This window comes from Lactuca saligna, chromosome 8, assembly GCF_052625555.1.
Source record: "Lactuca saligna cultivar CGN05327 chromosome 8, ASM5262555v1, whole genome shotgun sequence".
NCBI classification, from domain to species: Eukaryota; Viridiplantae; Streptophyta; class Magnoliopsida; order Asterales; family Asteraceae; genus Lactuca; species Lactuca saligna.
The window spans coordinates 71351308-71369122 of record NC_136424.1 but is presented as its reverse complement, the minus strand read 5'-3'; the positions used below and the strand labels follow the sequence as shown (position 1 = coordinate 71369122).

General features: G+C 31.6%; 2 protein-coding genes across 3 annotated transcripts; both read right to left on the bottom strand.

Moving 5' to 3' along the window:
- Positions 1-4261: 4261 nt before the first annotated feature.
- Positions 4262-7400, bottom strand: LOC145013161 (protein root UVB sensitive 2, chloroplastic-like). Of its 2 annotated transcripts, XM_078971969.1 has the most exons (10): positions 7025-7400; positions 6768-6856; positions 6593-6677; positions 6446-6505; positions 6267-6360; positions 6091-6188; positions 5834-6013; positions 5624-5746; positions 4737-5160; positions 4262-4469 (listed from the first exon to the last, which is right to left on the bottom strand). In XM_078971969.1, exons 1-10 carry the CDS (start codon positions 7148-7150, stop codon positions 4462-4464), a joined length of 1287 nt encoding a protein of 428 aa, XP_078828095.1. In that variant the 5' UTR covers positions 7151-7400; the 3' UTR covers positions 4262-4461. The 2 variants fall into 2 exon arrangements, with proteins under 2 accessions (XP_078828095.1, XP_078828094.1); XM_078971968.1 differs by lacking the exon at positions 4262-4469 and having other exon boundaries at positions 4569-5160.
- Positions 7401-12597: 5197 nt separating this feature from the next.
- Positions 12598-14638, bottom strand: LOC145008191 (uncharacterized). Its single transcript, XM_078966817.1, has 6 exons — positions 14521-14638; positions 14322-14419; positions 13580-13680; positions 13269-13338; positions 13108-13151; positions 12598-12995 (listed from the first exon to the last, which is right to left on the bottom strand). The coding sequence occupies exons 1-6, from the start codon at positions 14531-14533 to the stop codon at positions 12893-12895; spliced, it is 429 nt and encodes a 142-aa protein (XP_078822943.1). The 5' UTR covers positions 14534-14638; the 3' UTR covers positions 12598-12892.
- Positions 14639-17815: the final 3177 nt, after the last annotated feature.

Genomic DNA, 17815 nt, shown 5'->3' with positions numbered 1-17815 from the left:
CAAACTCTGGATCCAAAGCATATAACCTTCAATGGACCTCAAGGATCCATAATTTGCCAACTTTATGGAATCCTTCCACCCAAAATTTCCAAAAAGTGGCTAAAAATGGACAAATACATTATTATTTCTAAATACAAACCTTTTAAATATATAAAATATTTTTATTTTCCTTTTAATAAAATAATTGAATGTAATTAATGTCATATTATTCATATGTTTAACTATTTTAGTATAATTAATTATTAACTAGCACGTTTTTTAGTTTTGCTTTGAAAAGTTGAAGTATTAATTAATGAATATATTCAAATTTTGATAAAGCTAGGTAAGTTTTTTAAAATTTAAATATAAAAAGTTTATATCGAACCAATATAGAATTTACCGTACATAAAGCTAAAAATATGTTTCAGTTTTGGTTTTATAATATAAGTACAGTAAAATTTATATTAGTTTGATATAAACTTTTGACATTTAAATTTTAAAAAACTATTTAGCCTTTTCAAATTATATATATATATATATATATATATATATATATATATATATATATATGTTTATAGTCTTAAGAGTTTTTATGCAAAACATTTGAAAATTAAGAGTTTTTTCGTAAAAAATAATTCATGGTAACCTGAAAACCTGCTATTACAGGTAAAAAGGGTAAAACCGACAAAAAAATGATAAGTTTGCGATTCTTTGTAGATTTAGGGGGTGTTTGGATAAATATATTTTTAGCTAATTAGTTTATTGTTTATTAGCTTATTGCAGTGAGAATAAGCAGTTTTTTTAAAAAAAAAAAAGTGTTCGGATTAGCTTATTTAGCTTATTCCTACCACAATAAGTGATAAGCAACAAGCATCCCCCCTCCCCCTTGCTTATTAAAATCAACTTATTTAGCTTATTCCTACCACAATAAGTTGATTTTTAAGTTTCCTATCCAAACACTTCAACTCAGCTTATTGTGGTGAGAATAAGCAATAAGTAATAAACATTCACTTTTTTCCCTATCCAAACACCCCTTAATGAGCTTACAGGAATAACTCGTAATTCTTCAAATAGGTTGTATGCATATACTATAGAAAGAACTGAACTGAGAACCATCTACACAAAAATAAATGATATTACATTTGTTTCCCATATATAAGAAAGGGGCACTAATGTAAATTCAAAGGGATTCTTCTCTTAGGGTCAGTCCAGACGGTGGGCAACCCGAGCAATCGCCCAAGGCCCACGATTCCAGAGGGCAAAATTTATGGGTTATGTAGTTTTTATATATAAAAAAATTATTACCTAAATGACTGAATTTTCAACCAATTTTAAGCCCTAAAAGTCATGAGCCCTCAAATTATGTTCTTGTTGATGTTTGTTGTTTATTCTTGTTGATTTTCATGTCATGTTCTGAAGTTTGATAATATGTTGATGTTTGCTCTTGAATGTTCTTTGTTTTTGCGGTTGATTTTTGTTGATATGTTGATTGCGGCGATGATTTTGTTCTTATTTTGCTTTGTCAATTGGTAGCACTTTTGTTGTTTTTTAGAAATCTCACGTACCTATCAGTTGAACACATACAAATCTATTGAATTGAACACATATCTGTTGAATTGATTTTCTTGTTGATCTTGATCTTGATAAATTTTATGGTAAAGTTACAAATTAATTTCAAACAAGTTTTATAAAGCAAGTGCTAAAAGTTATGAATATTACATTTTTAGATGTTGGTTTGGAACGAGTGTAAGGTGTAGGAATTGATAGCGACATGGTAAAATGGTTATTTTTCATCGGTCAACATATTTAGTCAGATGTACAATTAAACAACATGGTTTCTTACTCAGTCAAAATTTATTACTTAGACAAACATTTTCCAATCAGCAACTATCAGATGAAACCTAAGAAATATTACGACATCTCTTATTTACGATCCATTTAAACGAATAAAAAGACGACCACATCAAACGCTTTATGTTTTTTCTAAACTCTTATACACAAATAAAAACGACAATTGTCATATAGTTTTGCAAAACAAATCATTTCACTACTTTCTATTACAATATTGCACTTTTGATTTTTCTATTATTAAGATAGTGTATATGGAAAGATCTATCCATTTAAAATGTGTACTTTTAGTTTTTATTTATTTATTTATTTATTTAAACATTGTACTTTGGCCTTAAGGGTGTTATTGGGCCGTTATTTCGTTGTTCAGTTTAATCGATTTGGTTTTTCTACATCTTAAAACTAATCATAACCAAACAAAATAAAATTCGATTTAATTGTTTTTAGTTAATTCTGTTACAGTTTATTCGATTTGGCTTACCGGTTAAACTGAATAAAATTTTGCATGTAAAAATAAATTTTAAACTAAATAAACTTACTAAACTTTTACCAAATGAAAAAAATACACTAAATCGTCACATATTATATTCTTTCTTTTCTTATGATATGTTGTCTTGAAATTAATCATATAAGCTGGATAGACGAGTTGATATCACTTTACTCTTATATGAACTCTTATATGAAGAGGAAATAAATGATCATGGTTAATTAACATTCAACTAATTATTTGTTTTTTTAATACAATATATATAAGCAATTATAAAATTATAATGGTTAATAATTAAATAATGAGTTATCAAAATATTTTTAGTAACTAATCCATCAATTTAAATATAAAATTTTAATTTATATATATAAACTATAAAAATATATTTTAATTAAATAACTTATTCGGTTGAACCAAAATAATAAAAATTTAACCAAAATCAAACCAAATAAAATATTTTTATTCGGTTTAGCAAACTGAATTAACCAAATAACTGAATACTCCAAACCAAATAAACCAAACATCATTTGATTTAGTTTGATTATTCGGTTTAGGTTATTTATGTCGCCCCCTATATTGCCTCCATGGAAGTGGGTATAGATTTCCAAGTTGTGTGAGGTTTGAAAGGAAACGGTAGGGGTATGCTGATTTCTTTATTAGATTGAAAAAGTTAAAGATAAAATGATTGATTTGCTTCATCTTACTAACACGTGATCTAATTTATTAGGGGCAAGACAAACGACATTGAATGCATGACCAAAGAAATTCAGGTATGCCGCGTCTTAATTGAAATTAATTGCATAACCACATGAACCATATTTTTGTAATTTACTCTATATTCATTGATATTACAAAAAAATTTCGTAATAATTTTAATCTGACGATATCTATGAGCATAATAACCCAAAAAAACGATAACAATAATGTTAATAATCACACACGATCTGCAAAGTAGAGGTGCACAAAAAAACAGTTCATGATCCAAAACCGGTTTTCAAACCAATCTGAACCAATTTAGAAACCGGTTTTATACCAATCCAAATGGATTCCTATAGATTTGGATTTTTTTTTTTTTTTTTTTTTCAAAAACTGGTTTCAAACTGATCCAGTTTTGACTTTCATTATCCCAAACCGAATAGGTTTAAAATCGAATTCGGTTTTCAAAAAAAAAGTATGTGCACCTATCCTGCAAGGTGTAGGCACTAAAGGGAACGAAATACGTGGGCATAATATGTGTTGTGGGCTGTGGCCCAACACGATTTTACCCAAGTGCAGTAACAACTTATTTTTAAGTCTTAACCCTTTTTTTCTCTAAAATATCGAGGCACAAAATCCTAGGGTTTGGTTCGTTGGTATTGCTTAGACGGGTATGCAATATGTTCTTCTTGTAGATATAATGTACGAAAACATATATGCATTGAAGTGTTATATATATGCATTAGATTGTGTTCTTCTTTGTTCGTTTTTAGATAAAAAGTTTTTAACGAATGATTGTTCATATCTTCATTATCTTGCTTTCTATGTCTTTATACATACGTATATGAATATTTTCGATGTTTATTGTTATTATTATTTTTTGATCCACTTGAAGAACTAGTTTATTGTTTTTATTGATTGGATTATTTGGATTATTTCAGGCTGTTCATACAAATACAATCCCGCAAACATTCAAAATGGACTTGGACTTGGACTTGGACTTGGACTTGGGGTGATGAGTATACTACTAGCACTATATTTGTAATTAATTTCTATTTAGAAATCAGTTTTTAATAAATTTTACGTGAATGTAGATTGAAAGCAATAATGTAATTATTTCTGCGTGCTGAAGGCTGCGATAGGGCAGCAAAGTGTTTCGCAGTGGAAGCACGTCTTCCAACACCGGTTGACGAACAATGGTTAGTTCTACATTTATTTATTTTTTCTTTTCTTAAATAATTGAATAGTAGGTAAATAATTCACTATTTTATTTTATTTATTTTGTTTGTAGGCTTCGTAGTCATGTCATAACATGGCTATGGAACAACAATCACAAAGCATCTGCAACAGAGTATGCCAAATTCCATCACCTTGAACACATCATTACACAGCTTCTTCAAGATGATGTTGTAAAACCTTCAGCTGGAACTGATCACTGAAGATCATAGATTTTAGTTTTCTGTAGAAAAAACAAGTTTATTTCATTTTCACATTCGATACTAGAGGAGAATCTCTCCTGATTTACAAGTGTGAATAATAATTAGTTATGCAAATATCATCTACAATTACTCCGATGTTCCTTATACCATCAATTACTTGTGCAAATCCATTGGCCTCAACAATCCAAATTTTGCAAGAATATGAACCCAAAGTTACAAACACAGAAAAGGGTATTTTAGGAAAAACACACTTGTTGTAATCTCTAACTAAAAACCAAACCGCATACCTTTTCCATCAAGAAAACGATCTGTATGCCAGCCTTTAGCTTGTATTTGAGGAAGCAATGTAATCATCACCACCTTCATCTTCTGATAAGCCTCTTGTAAATGATCCCATTCAGATTCTGACCCATTTTTTTCAGTATTTGAAGCATATGCATATGAATATGCCGCCACCAGCCACCCTCTCAAAGCATCTTCACCGGTGGCATTATGCTCCAACACCATATCTGTCCATCTTTTTCCATCTCCACAACTTAATAAAAATTTCTCATTTGGGAACATTTGTTTAAGCTCCTTTAATCTTGAGGGCTTAATTGCCTTATGCAAATCACCACCCACTTTCACATTCCCAGCATCTTTTATTAACCTCCCTGGAAACAACAGATCTTCTTTGTACCTCAAGTCTACAGGGCTCGACACCTTTCCTGTCTAAAATCATTAATTTCATCCTTTTACTTTACTCAAATTTGCATATTTCGTCCCTAAATGAAACTTTTCACTTGTTGAGGTTTTGGTCCATAACTGATATAGAATGTGACAAATACACCCACCCTTATCTTTTTTTTTTTTTTTTTTTTGACTTTTTATTATTTGTTAACCCACGCCCAAACTCCCCTCCTAAAAAATTTAGAGTACATTACATTTTTTATCCCGAGTATAGTTTGGTTTTTTTTTTTTTTCCAATTTTTCTCCCAAAATGTTTTCTTTTGCAACTTTGGTCCTTATTTGATGTTTTCCTAACATTTTTGAATTTGGATAAAATCAGCTATGCTCAGGGACAACAAATGTAACTTACTCTAAATTTTAATAAGAAATGTATAAAACATTAGCAAAATAGACAGGAAAAAAACGTAAATAATGATAAAAGAGTTTTTAGCACTTGTTTATGAACCTTAATGAAATCTTCTATAATCATTGCAGTTCTTTGTGGATTTAATGTGTTAACAGGAGCAGCTCGCATTTCTTCTGATACACTGTATACATGTATTACAGAAAGCAGAGACCCAACAATCATCTGCACAAAGCAAAAAAGAACTGATATTAGATTTGTTTCCCGTATATAGTAAAGGGGCAATAATGTAAATTCAAAACTTAACCATACTTTTCCTTGCATAGATGAACAAACTGTTGAAACCAACTGGATCCCAGCACCTAACCCGAGCACATTAAACACAGTTGAGATGGCTTCTCCTTTTGCAAATAAGTCACTAAGATTTCCTTCTTTTGCAAATGAAGAATAAATTGGTAATCTTGTTGCTCTTGCAGCTACCACAGCCATTCCCTGTTTTTAAAATTGATTAATTTGGGTTATTTATTATATAATTATTGAATATTGATATTGATTCACCACCAACTAACCTTTGCAAAATTCCCAAGCCCAGCTGTTTCAAGAAACAGTTGAGGGCATAATGGGGAAACGATTTCGAGACCAGTGCCCAAGTCATATAGCACATCAGCTACATATCAAAAAGAGTTTCTTCAAGTTATATCTTTCAAAGTTATATAGAACAAAGAACAAAAAGAATGATACAAACCCAAAATTCTCCACCGTTTTGGTTCTGCATCCATGAGTGCACCTAAATTGCTACATATTAGTTTTCCCATATGCTGCATTCCATCTTTTAATATCTGTTTGACATCAAGAGTGTGAAGTTTTTTTTTTTTTCTAGTATTGTTATGATCAAATTCTTGAGATATAAAAGTTGTTTCTAACCCAACTAACTGCAGTTGCTTGTGCAGGAGTAGGTCTTAAGCCTGCAGCATATAGAAGTGACTGCAAAGGGGTAAGATTATGTATTGCTACAATGGAATGAATCATGTGAAAATGGAATTTAAGAAACGGAGTGTATTGGAAGAGGACCTGAGTTGATAAAACGGATAGTGCTGCACTTGAGAAGTGTTGTAATGCCCGAAATTGTGTGTATCTAAGGTATCCTTCGTTGACGCTGGAGTAAGAAGAGATGGTGGAATTTACATGATATGAGAAATGAAACTTTTCAACAAATTTTATGTGAAATTAAGTTCCATCGACTCACCTGTATGGAAAACCAGAGGGGAAGAATTTGTTGACGAAGGATTCAGCCATTTTGTGGACAACTGGTCTTGAATCGTCAAGCACCTTCACCTAAAAAACAAAAATCCCATAAGATTCAATTTTTATGATGTTAAGCGGTATGAAAAAGTTTAGATTGATAAGCAACAGATGATACATTTATTAGAACTGTAAATTATGGCACTTTGAATAACCTAATTGTAAAAATTTGATTAGTGTTATCTTATGCTGAATACTTACGGAGAATTGGCCGTCTGGTTGAAAGAAGAAGTGGCGGGAGACGGTGTCGGAGGTCTCAATCCATGATATAGACGCACCAACGTCTTCCGACAACGGATTTTGCGCCATGGTCTTCTGCATTTTCATCTTTTCCAGCCCCCAAAGTTCAAATTATCAACGTATAGAGAAGAATTAGCATAAGAAAGAGGTTGATCGAAAAAGAACAGGGAGCAAATTCTTGCTACTATGTGAGAGAAAGAAGAACAAAGAGTATAACCGCAGCTAACTATGTGATCGGACTGTCACGCCGGCGAATTAGGGAGGAGCAAATCACGAGGCTTTCTTTGTATACCCCACCTACACTACCTATGCTATGCTGCAAGTGTTGATGTTCGATTTTTGCCCAAAGTTGAAAGTTGAAACCACACGAAAAAAATAAATTAACATTCAAAATTGTTTTTTTTTCTATTGAATTTTCCATTTTCATGTTTGTTTGATCTTTTTTTTTTTTTTTTTTTGGGGGGGGGGGGGGGGGGGGGGGGGGGGCTTTTGTCGTTTTGTGTTTTTCAAAAACGTTCAAAAAACATCATTATTCTTCTTTTAGTGAAAAAAATTCCATTAAAATGAAATTTATGTACAAAAAATACCAACAAAATACAAATCACCTTTTAGATAGGTCAACTATTGAACGTGCTTTAATAACCTTCATCCATCAAATTAGGGTTCCATCTTCATCTCCTTTGGCTCCTATGGTATCTTCAAGTTCATCAAAATATTCTAAGTCAAATTCGAACATTTACAAAAGCATGAGCACATTTGATTATGCCCACCCTTGTCACTGTAAGAAGCCTTCCCAAGTTTGGACCTCAACTACGGCTAATAATCCGGGTAGAAAGTTCAGAGTATATTGTAACTCACTAGTAAGTGGTTCTAGCATCTATCATCTACTTCTCCTTCATACTTAATTTATTATATGAATTTTATTATGTATATTGAAGGATAAGAAGAAGAAGAAATGTTATTTCTGGGAATGGGTCGATCAAGATGAAGAACTAATAAAAGAAGATAACAATGAAGTCAAGATATCAATATTGGAAAATAATTTTTGGACACATAAAGGCAGATAAAGAATCAATGAGTTTCAGAAAAGATTTGGATAAATTAACTAGGAAATATAGAAATCGCAAATGTTGTATGTTGTTGTTCTTTGTTATGTTTTTTATGTATGTTATGTTGAAACGAAATGAAAATTGTAATGTAATGACTTTGGTAATGTATTTAGAAAGTTTGGTTAATTAAAAGTCTTGTATTGGAATTGATTCAATGTTTTATGGAAATTAATTTAGTTTTGATAAAGGAATGGAATGGAATTATTGATTACTGCTTAATTATTGTTTACTGCTTAATATTGATTGTTCATACTGGAATGGAATCAGTGATTCCTGAAATGGAATGGAATTATTGATTACTGCTTAATATTGATTCTTCACACATGAATGGAATTAATGATTCCTGATTAATTGTCATTGTGTTTTATTGAAATGGAATTAATGATTCCTGGTTAGTATTGATTCTTCACACGGGAATGGAATAAGTGATTCCTGAAATGGAATGGAATTATTGATTATTGCTTTATATTAATTCTTCACACATGAATGGAATTAATGATTCCTGATTAATAGTCATTGTGTTTATTGAAATTGAATTAATGATTCTTGGTTTATATATTAAGAAAAAGTTGGACCACATATTGGAATGGCCTTGTCCCTGTCCTTGTCCATAAATATTAACTACATGCATTACCAAACCACATACATTATCAAAGTGGGACCACATACATTAAATATAAACAAGTTATCAAAAGACACATTACACCTAACCAAAAGATGTCCTGCACTAAACCACATTCATCAGTTTTTGACTTAAATGTAAACATGACATCAAAAGTTGTGCCCAACAAAAGATTCCCTACCAAAAGATGTCCTGCACTAAAGCTAACAAAAGATCACAAAGACAAAAGCTAACAAAAGATATCCTTCACAAAAGTTGTCCCCATTACTGTTCCAAGAGTGTGAGATGATTTTCAAGACTTCACCCTGTATCATCTTTGGTCACCACTTTCCTCCTCAACCTAAGTTTTGTGTTCCTTTGAGAAGGGCCACACTTTCTCCTTTTCAAAGATGGAGCAACCACATGCTGGTTTCCAGGATTCACCACTTCTTCATCAACCACTTGTTCAACCTCCACCTCTAAATCATCCTCTGAATCTCCTCCAACTTCTTTCTCTGAATCACCTCCAATTTCCTCCTCTAAATCAACTCCAGCATCCTCAGCTTCCCCATGGCCTTGTCCATATCCTTCTCCCTGTCCTTGCCCTTGACCCTGTCCCTCACCCTCAAATAGCTCATGGTAATCAAAGAGATCTGAATCATCTACTGCATTAAGCAGTTTCATAGGACATTTCCTCTTGTTATGACCTTGTTGGGAACATAAACTGCATTTAGAAGTGGTCCCAACTTTGCTACCAGTGTGTCTGTCACTTCTTTCTGAAATGCATTTCTTCCTGTTTATCTTTGGTCTGCCAGACATTCTTCTACGCTTTTGTGGTAAGATGGTATTCATATCATTTGCTGGCCACATTTCATGTCCATTTATTGGCTTAACATTATACCTGTAGCAGCTTCCAAACATTTGTGTTGTGTACCAATTTGCTACATACTCCTCTATATTCCCATTCAAGCACAAGATTGCAGAAATAGCATGGACACATAGTATACCTGTCAGCTGCCATGATCTACATCCACAGGTTCTTTTATGTAAGTCAACTGCATACACCTCATCCAACCATCTACTCTCATATTAATGAAAACCACTTGGAATTACTCCCCAAAACCTGTTATGAAATGTAACATATAAGTTAGTGTGTGTGTGTGTGTGTGTGTATATATATATATATACCTCTATATTTTCTTCATGTCCTCAATCTTCCTTCTAATTGAGGGACAAATCTCCAAGTTCCACTTCAGTCCCTTCCTTTTATGAGTAAACATCGTTTCCATGACATATACTCTAATATCTATCAACATTGCTATTATTGGTTTTTTCTAGCTTCCACAATAGCTGCATTAAATGACTCTGATACATCATTTTCAATGGAATCACTACCACTATCTTCCCTAAAAAATGCCCTAGACCATGTGTTTGGTTTTTTTTCCTTCAGGTGTTCATAGGCAGTACTGTCAATCAGTTTGATCTCCTTCATGATATCTTCAAATTTTGTGGTTGTTGTGGCCTTGGCAGCAAACCAGAAAAATTTCCTGTATTCAGTTCCTAAGAATTTTTTCTTGAAGTTGGCATAAACATGTCTAGCACATTGTCTATGCTCACATTCTGACACTCTTTCCTTAACTGCTTCAATCAATCCCTATTAATTAACATTTTGATGTCATTATAAATTAAAAATAAAATAGAAATAATGTATTTAAAAAACAGTTGAGTACCTTGTGTTGGTCAGAGATGATGGTTAGTCCTCTGCCTTGTCCCATATCAATGTCTTCAAGTAATAGATCCAAAAATCATTTCCAGTTTGCCTTATTTTCAACTGGTACAACATCCGAGGCTAGAGGATACATTTGGTTATTAGTATCCATACCAACAACTGAAAGTACCTCACCTCTACAAAGTCCCTTTAAAAAACATCCATCTACACCGATCACTCTACTACACCCCTCAATCCAACCATCCTTCACAGCCTTCAAGCAAATATACATCTTAGAAAAATGGACTGCAGAATCAGGCATGATATCCACATCCAATTTCACTGTGGAACCTGGATTAGTCCTCAATAACTCCAAACCATAACTCCTAAGCTTTTCATAGTGTGCCACCAAGCTCCCTTCTATCTCATCCATTGCAAATTTTTTGGCATTTCTACACTGACCAAAACTAACTTTTAGATTAAAATCTCTAAGGACTGTTGCTGCCATTTTCATGTAACTAATTCTTAGATTATCTATTATGGTTTCTATTAACTGTTTTCCAATCCAACTATATGTGACCATTGAACCTAAATTGAAGGCCCTACTACAATTATGTTCAGATATTAAGGACTTAATCTGAAATGATCTTTCTTTACTCATCCAAGTTGCCCACAACGTAAAAGGGCATTTAGACTTCTCTTCACCTTTGCAACATCTAACTAATAATCTAGTTGAATCATTTTTTTCATACCAAAGTTTATACCCATTAGCGACAGTATAATTGCTTAACAAATGCTTAAGTTCATAACGATCACAGAATTTCATACCTAAGATTGGAAACATTGTATCCCATTTTTGGTTAGGATCATGAACTAGATACTTATAAGGATTTTTCTTGACATCTTTCTTATCATCTTTCTCATCATCCACAACTCTTGGAGGCTTGAAAAATTTTCTTCTAATGAGAGGATCATCAGATGGTTGTAGTTGTATCACATCATCATCAAGCTCATGCTCCACGAACTCATCATCTGAAAGCTCAGAGTCTACATCATCATCATCATCCGTATTACCATCTATCGATCCATCTTCAACTATCTCTTCTTCAATCCACTCCATAACTGGATATTGACTGTGATCAATGTACAAATTGATGATACCCCCATTCTCATATCCAACATCAAGGAAACAAACATAATCATTTTCATCTTCCAAGACTCTTAACCCATCTCTCAGTGAACGTTGTGGAAGACAATAGTACACACTGATTGTTCCATCCTTGACCAAGTTCTTCACATACGAGATGAACTCCATGAAACTCATGCTTCTGAAATCGACATTGCTAACAACCATTTTTACTGGATTGAAATACACAATTGGTTTGGGGACAAACGAACCTGTATGATTTACTTCGATTGTGAAGTTGAAATCCATTGTGATTCTATGGAAAGAATGAACGAACGAAGTAGAAGGAAAGAACCCTTGATTTTGGGGGAAATAACAAAGGGTAAGGGCACAATTATTCTCATAAATCTTTTAACCGGCTAACTTATAATACCCGGTAACATGATATTTTTTTCACTAAAAAAAGAATAATGGTGTTTTTTGAATGTTTTTGAAACATTATTACCTTTTTAAGTCATTTTCCCTTTTCAAAACAACTAATGTGACGAAAAATCAAGTGATCTAAGTTTCTAACGGCTAAAGAAGTAGGCAATTGATATATGTTTGACTACAATGACATCGTATATTATGATACAAATTGATCAAGCCTTCTTGGTTTATCGCAACATAATTAAATAATAAAAATTTGGTTTATTCTAAAACAAGATCATACTACCACTTCTAGAAAATAATCTTTTTCCTTTTGATTCTGTGCATATGCAATGAATCTGAAGTTCTAGATCATCTTCAATACAATGTAAGTTATAACTTTTTTGAAACTTCTTATTCTTTCTGAATCTAATTATGCAATTCGATTTCTTTCTTACAATGTAAAATGAATACAATTTTTTTAAAATTTAAAGTTGTTGAAGGTCAATTCTTTCTTACACCAGATGATGAAATTGTAATAAAGGCCCACAAATTAGGTGCCTTCTAAGAATATGAGCCTAATGTGCAACTCCAAACAAGAATGGATTATAAATCATCCTCTTAATCCGACCCATGGATCAATATCAAAATGGATTATGGATCAACCATTCACAAGTTGAGCAATGTAAGCTTTCACGATATAGGTTTTGGGTTCATCACGCTAAATTCATAAATGTTTATATGCATATATAATATATACATAAGAGCAACAATCTTTCATCCACCATTAACGTCAAAACCAAACTTTTGTTATTATATATCTTTATCCCTTCTCTTGTAGCATACCTAGTTGTAAGCCTCCATAAAACCAAATATCTCAAATCAAATCAGGATCATCTTCATAGTCAAAGTCAGGTTCACTGTACTGCCTGATTCTTCTCACATCCCTGGGTCCCGGTCTACCCTTTTTCGGCTTTCCCCTGACCAAATAAAACATTCCCAAAATTTACAATTTTGCCCCAACACTGATATCAGTCTCAGTTCAATGAATGTCAAACACAGTATATTAGTAGGGCAGAAGAAGGTGCTTACGGTCCCATCGCAGATGCAGCTCCCATTGCAGCATGTTCTTCGGTCTAAGAAGCCACATTAAAATAATAATAATAATAATAATAATAATATATTAAAACGGTTGATGAGCCAATATGAGCAGTTATTAAAGAAAAAATAACCAAAATATAAACAAACAATACCGCTTGTGAGGTGACCGAAGATAGTGAAAAGAGCCTATCTTCCACCTGAAATTTCCTAGACCGCTTGTAGCTGAAATCGAAACAAGTAACTCGAGTCAATTAAATGACCTATTTGCCCATTACCAACATCAAATATGTATATAGCATTGACATGGGTCCACAAGATGTCTTTATTTTGCATTTGTCAAAGGGTAATTTAGACATTTGAATTTTCGTTGCAATTTTAATGGGACCGATGAGATAGTAATTGTATATAGTAGAGAATAAAGATATGGATCAAAGAAAGTTAAGGGAGTAGTTTTTGGAATTACAATGAAGTGCTCTTAGATGCTGACAGAAACCCTTCGTAACCTTTTAATACGTTTCCACTTTGGCTTGGATCTTGTAGATAAGCTGTTTCCATGTCATAAACCTTGAACAAAACATTAAAAAAACAGTTAGGTTTTTAGTTGTCATGAAATTTATATAACATCACAATCAGATACGGATACGGATATGGATATAGATACAACATTGTCCTCATACATTTCATTTTAAAACATTTGTCCTTGAAAAAGGAAACTGAAAGTAAGTTGTTGGAGCTTTCAGGAAGGGAACCCTAATTGTGAAATGCAGGGGGAACATCCAGACTACTGTCTCTTAACCTAAAGATTTTGGTAACCCTAGAAATTTTTTGAAACTTTCGTTATTAGAAAGAGACTGAAAATATACACTAGAACTGAAATTGTGAATCTTTGTTTCTTTTATCTCCGTTGATCCAAGAACCTTTAAACTTTCCTTTTTTAGAGGATGCCAAAACACAATTGTATATATGTGAACTATTTGCGAATCGGTAATTGATTGAAAATCTTGAAACTTTCTTTTGTTACCAGTGAATTTCTTCAAACACAAAGCAGAAACTCAAATTTAAAGATTGAAGAAACCTACGGACCTATCAAAATTAACAAAAGACCTAATAAACGAATTTAAGGAAGCAGATTGTGACGACAGTTGACGGAAATCAAGAAACTAATGAAATTACAAGATCAAGGAAACGTTAGGCCGAAATGAAACCTGTTTTTCGATGCTTCGAAGTTCTTCATGTTGTTTGGCTCTTTTACATAGAAGAGCTGCGATCACGGCTGATGGGTTGGATGAGTTTTGTTGTTGCCCTAAACACGAAATTGAATATTATAATAGAGAAATCGGATACCGATTGTAAATTTTTTAATAAGAAAAACAGAAGAAGATAGTGACCCCAGATGAAGAATACCTTCAGATTCCATGTTTTTTACTGCGATTTACAGTGTGAGATCTTGGGTTTGTTTTTGTAGAAAACCCTTTTGGTTCTCCTCGGAGTCCCCAAAGTTGGTAGAAACATAGAAAAAGTAGAGGTTACAAACAGTAATTGCATTTTCTCCCCCCCTTCAAATTGTACAAACGAGTAATGCGTAATTAAAAGGATTTTTTTTTTTTTTTTTTTTAAACTCATGGTTGTTCGGCATAAACTTTTAAAATCTAAATTTTTAGGAGATTCTTTATTTTTAAGGGTAGGAAAATGACTCTTGAGGGTAATTAATTTTTATGTTTATATTCATTTGGTTTCTTTATTATTATTTTTTTTTTTTTTGTATTCAATATACCATTGAACTTGTTGTTTGTGTTCACTATAACCTTTTGACCAGCTTTTGACCATGTGATAGTCGGTCAAAGGGTTATGGTGAACACAAACAACAAGTTCAATGGTATATTGAGTACGAAAAAAAAGAGGGACCAAATGAGAACAAACTTAACAGTTGGTTACCCTCCTGAGCCATTTTCCCCGAAAAGTTAAATGAAATTAAAGTTACAAAATTATCAAAGACTGCAACTTTTTTTGGTTATAACGTATATGAAAAGCGTTTTAGATGGATAACTTCATTAAAATTTGGTTTATGTTATGCTTACTGTGGTTAGCTGTCAACACCTCTCTTCAAAAGGATATGATTGTGTATGAGATGTATATTTATCAGCATAAACGTTTACCTCAAGGTATATTATGGTGATGTGACTGCAAAAGCAGCATGATATTGTACATATTGATGTTGTATCTCATCCCATGAATTCGATTTTAAAGCTAAGTAAACTAAAAAATCACAACACGTATGATTCCACTTGTTTGTAGTTTTGTCTAGAATCCATGATACGATAAATCATTCGATTGGAAATGTAAATGTAGTCATGAAATGCGCTTGCTTAGTCAAGATTCCCCTAATAAATATTCAAGTGCATTACAAAGCTGTACGTGTATGAATATTGTTCTTTCGTGGGTTATGTTTTGAAGAGAAGTAAGAATGAATCTCATAAAGTCATTAATATCAGTAGGAGATGACGTGAGATTTGTTGTAAAGAATAAAGGGAAAATAACTAAGGAGGGTAACCAACTGTTAAGTTTCTTCTCATTTGGTCCATTTCCTTTTTTTGTACTTAATATACAATCGAACTTGTTGTTTGTGTTCACCATAACCCTTTGACCGGTTATCACAGATCAAAAGTCGGTCAAAAGGGTTATGGTGAACACAAACAAACAAGTTCGATGGTATATTGAATACAAAAAAAAGGGATCAAATGAGTACAAACGCAAAAGTTAATTACCCTCAAGAGTCATTTTCCTTTAATGGTTTGGAGAAAAGATAAAGAGAGACAACCGTATAAAGTAGTAAAAGAAAAATTAGGGTATTTGAAACAATTTTTTATTATCTAAATATAACTCATTCTTTTAAGAATTAAGAAGTTGATAAACACTTTAAAGATCATCACATGCTCTGAATTTGAAAGATTAAAGATTGCTCGATCCGAGTTCAACTCGTTTATATTCAAGGAGTTCGAGCTCAAATTTTGTTTCTTTTGAGGCTAATTTCAAAGCTGGAGAAGCTCGGGTTTTACTTGTTTAATGAGTTGAGCTTTCTACAAATAGCTAGACTCGTTTTATCATTAAACTTCTCATCATTAAATGTATAAATTGATTATATACCGAAAAAAATAGATAAAGATTTCATGAATTTCTCACTATTATCAATATCTTAGGATGTGCCTCCTAGAAATAACCTTTACTACGGTCTTTTCTAAAAGTTTTTTTTTTTTTTTTTTTTTTTTTTTTTTTTTTTTCACGCTATTTCATTTACAAAAGTACTTTTCAACTTAAAGACTTTATTTTCGTAATATGATGCTATTTTGTGCTACAAAAAATGGTCATTGAATATCTTTACAATTAAAAACAATTGTTAATAAAAATCATCATTTTCATAAATTATATAAACAGTTTCACAATGCAAAGAATAAAAAGAATAACTTCATACACAATAAAATCTCAAAATACTACAAATAACATCATATCGGATACAATATCCCGGTACTAAATGTTCGATTCTCATTCTTAACTCTCATTTGGCAATACTAATTTCTTACTACTCAACGCTTATTTTGCTATGGGGATTTTGAAACATAAAAACGACATCATATCCTCATTTCACAATTTCATAGTGGTCACACCATTTATCATGCGACCAATGCAAAAATGTTACTCATTGCTTATTAGTTATTATCCAATTCTTCGTTCTACTTCCTGTTTAATCAACCCTCAGTTTGCATGGTTGGACCATACTTGAAGTGAGGATTGCGAAAGATAAAAAACGACAATGAATACCAGCAAATTTGTATTTCGAATTAGCCACACCATTTCTCAGTGGGTCAATTATTAAAAATATGGCCATAGAAGAAATATGTGAGATTATTAATTATTCTATTTTTAAAAGAACATTTATTTTAAAAAAATTTCTTATTAAAACGGTAAACATTAGTACGCTTTAATATGTTAGTTCAGTTTCCATTTTACTATATAAAAAGGTAAATCATGAAATACAAGTGTCAAAAGGATGTTTTTGGATTTTACTATTTTCATTCCATTCATGTATTCTCATCACCTAGGCATCAAGTTTACTGGACTCCTATTTTACTTTTAAATTTATATCTGTTAAAAATTAAAATCTTTAACATTTAATTAAAAGATATCTATTCGTCAATTTTTTATATCGGGCATAGGTTTCTTTTATTCATCTATTCTAATAAATAATTTTTTTTTTTGTCACATGACATATCCTTAATCATTTTTTCACATGTTATTTTAAATTAATATTTTTCCACATGTAATCTTATGGTTTTTTTATTTTATTAAATTATATATAATATTTAAATATAATACTTGCAATAAACATAACAATAAATGAATATTAGTTTTATTAATACCCATACATTTTAATTTCAAAATTCATAAATTAAAAAACCATTAATTTTCTTTGTTTATTTATGTAAATTATTTGTTTAAATCTAAAAGAGAAAAAATTTCTAATTTTAATAATTTAATATTTTTCTCATTTTCTTATAAATTCAAACATCTCAAATATTTTGAAATTTATATATATATATATATATATATATATATATATATATATATATATATATATATATATATAAAAGCTCATGTAATACATGTCTCATAACTTAGTAAACTATTAACTTAAGTGTAAATT

Excerpts from the sequence above, each read along its gene's own strand:
- LOC145008191 (XM_078966817.1), bottom strand. Across the intron at positions 13,152-13,268 it reads CTTCGGTCACCTCACAAGCG|ACCGAAGAACATGCTGCAAT; the intron begins GTATTGTTTGTT and ends GTGGCTTCTTAG. Across the intron at positions 12,996-13,107 it reads GCTGCATCTGCGATGGGACC|GGGAAAGCCGAAAAAGGGTA; the intron begins GTAAGCACCTTC and ends TTATTTGGTCAG.
- LOC145013161 (XM_078971968.1), bottom strand. The coding sequence starts at position 7,150 with ATGAAAATGCAGAAGACCATGGCGCAAAATCCGTTGTCGGAAGACGTT. Across the intron at positions 6,678-6,767 it reads CCCTCTGGTTTTCCATACAG|CGTCAACGAAGGATACCTTA; the intron begins GTGAGTCGATGG and ends TTCTTACTCCAG. Across the intron at positions 6,361-6,445 it reads AAGCAACTGCAGTTAGTTGG|ATATTAAAAGATGGAATGCA; the intron begins GTTAGAAACAAC and ends GATGTCAAACAG.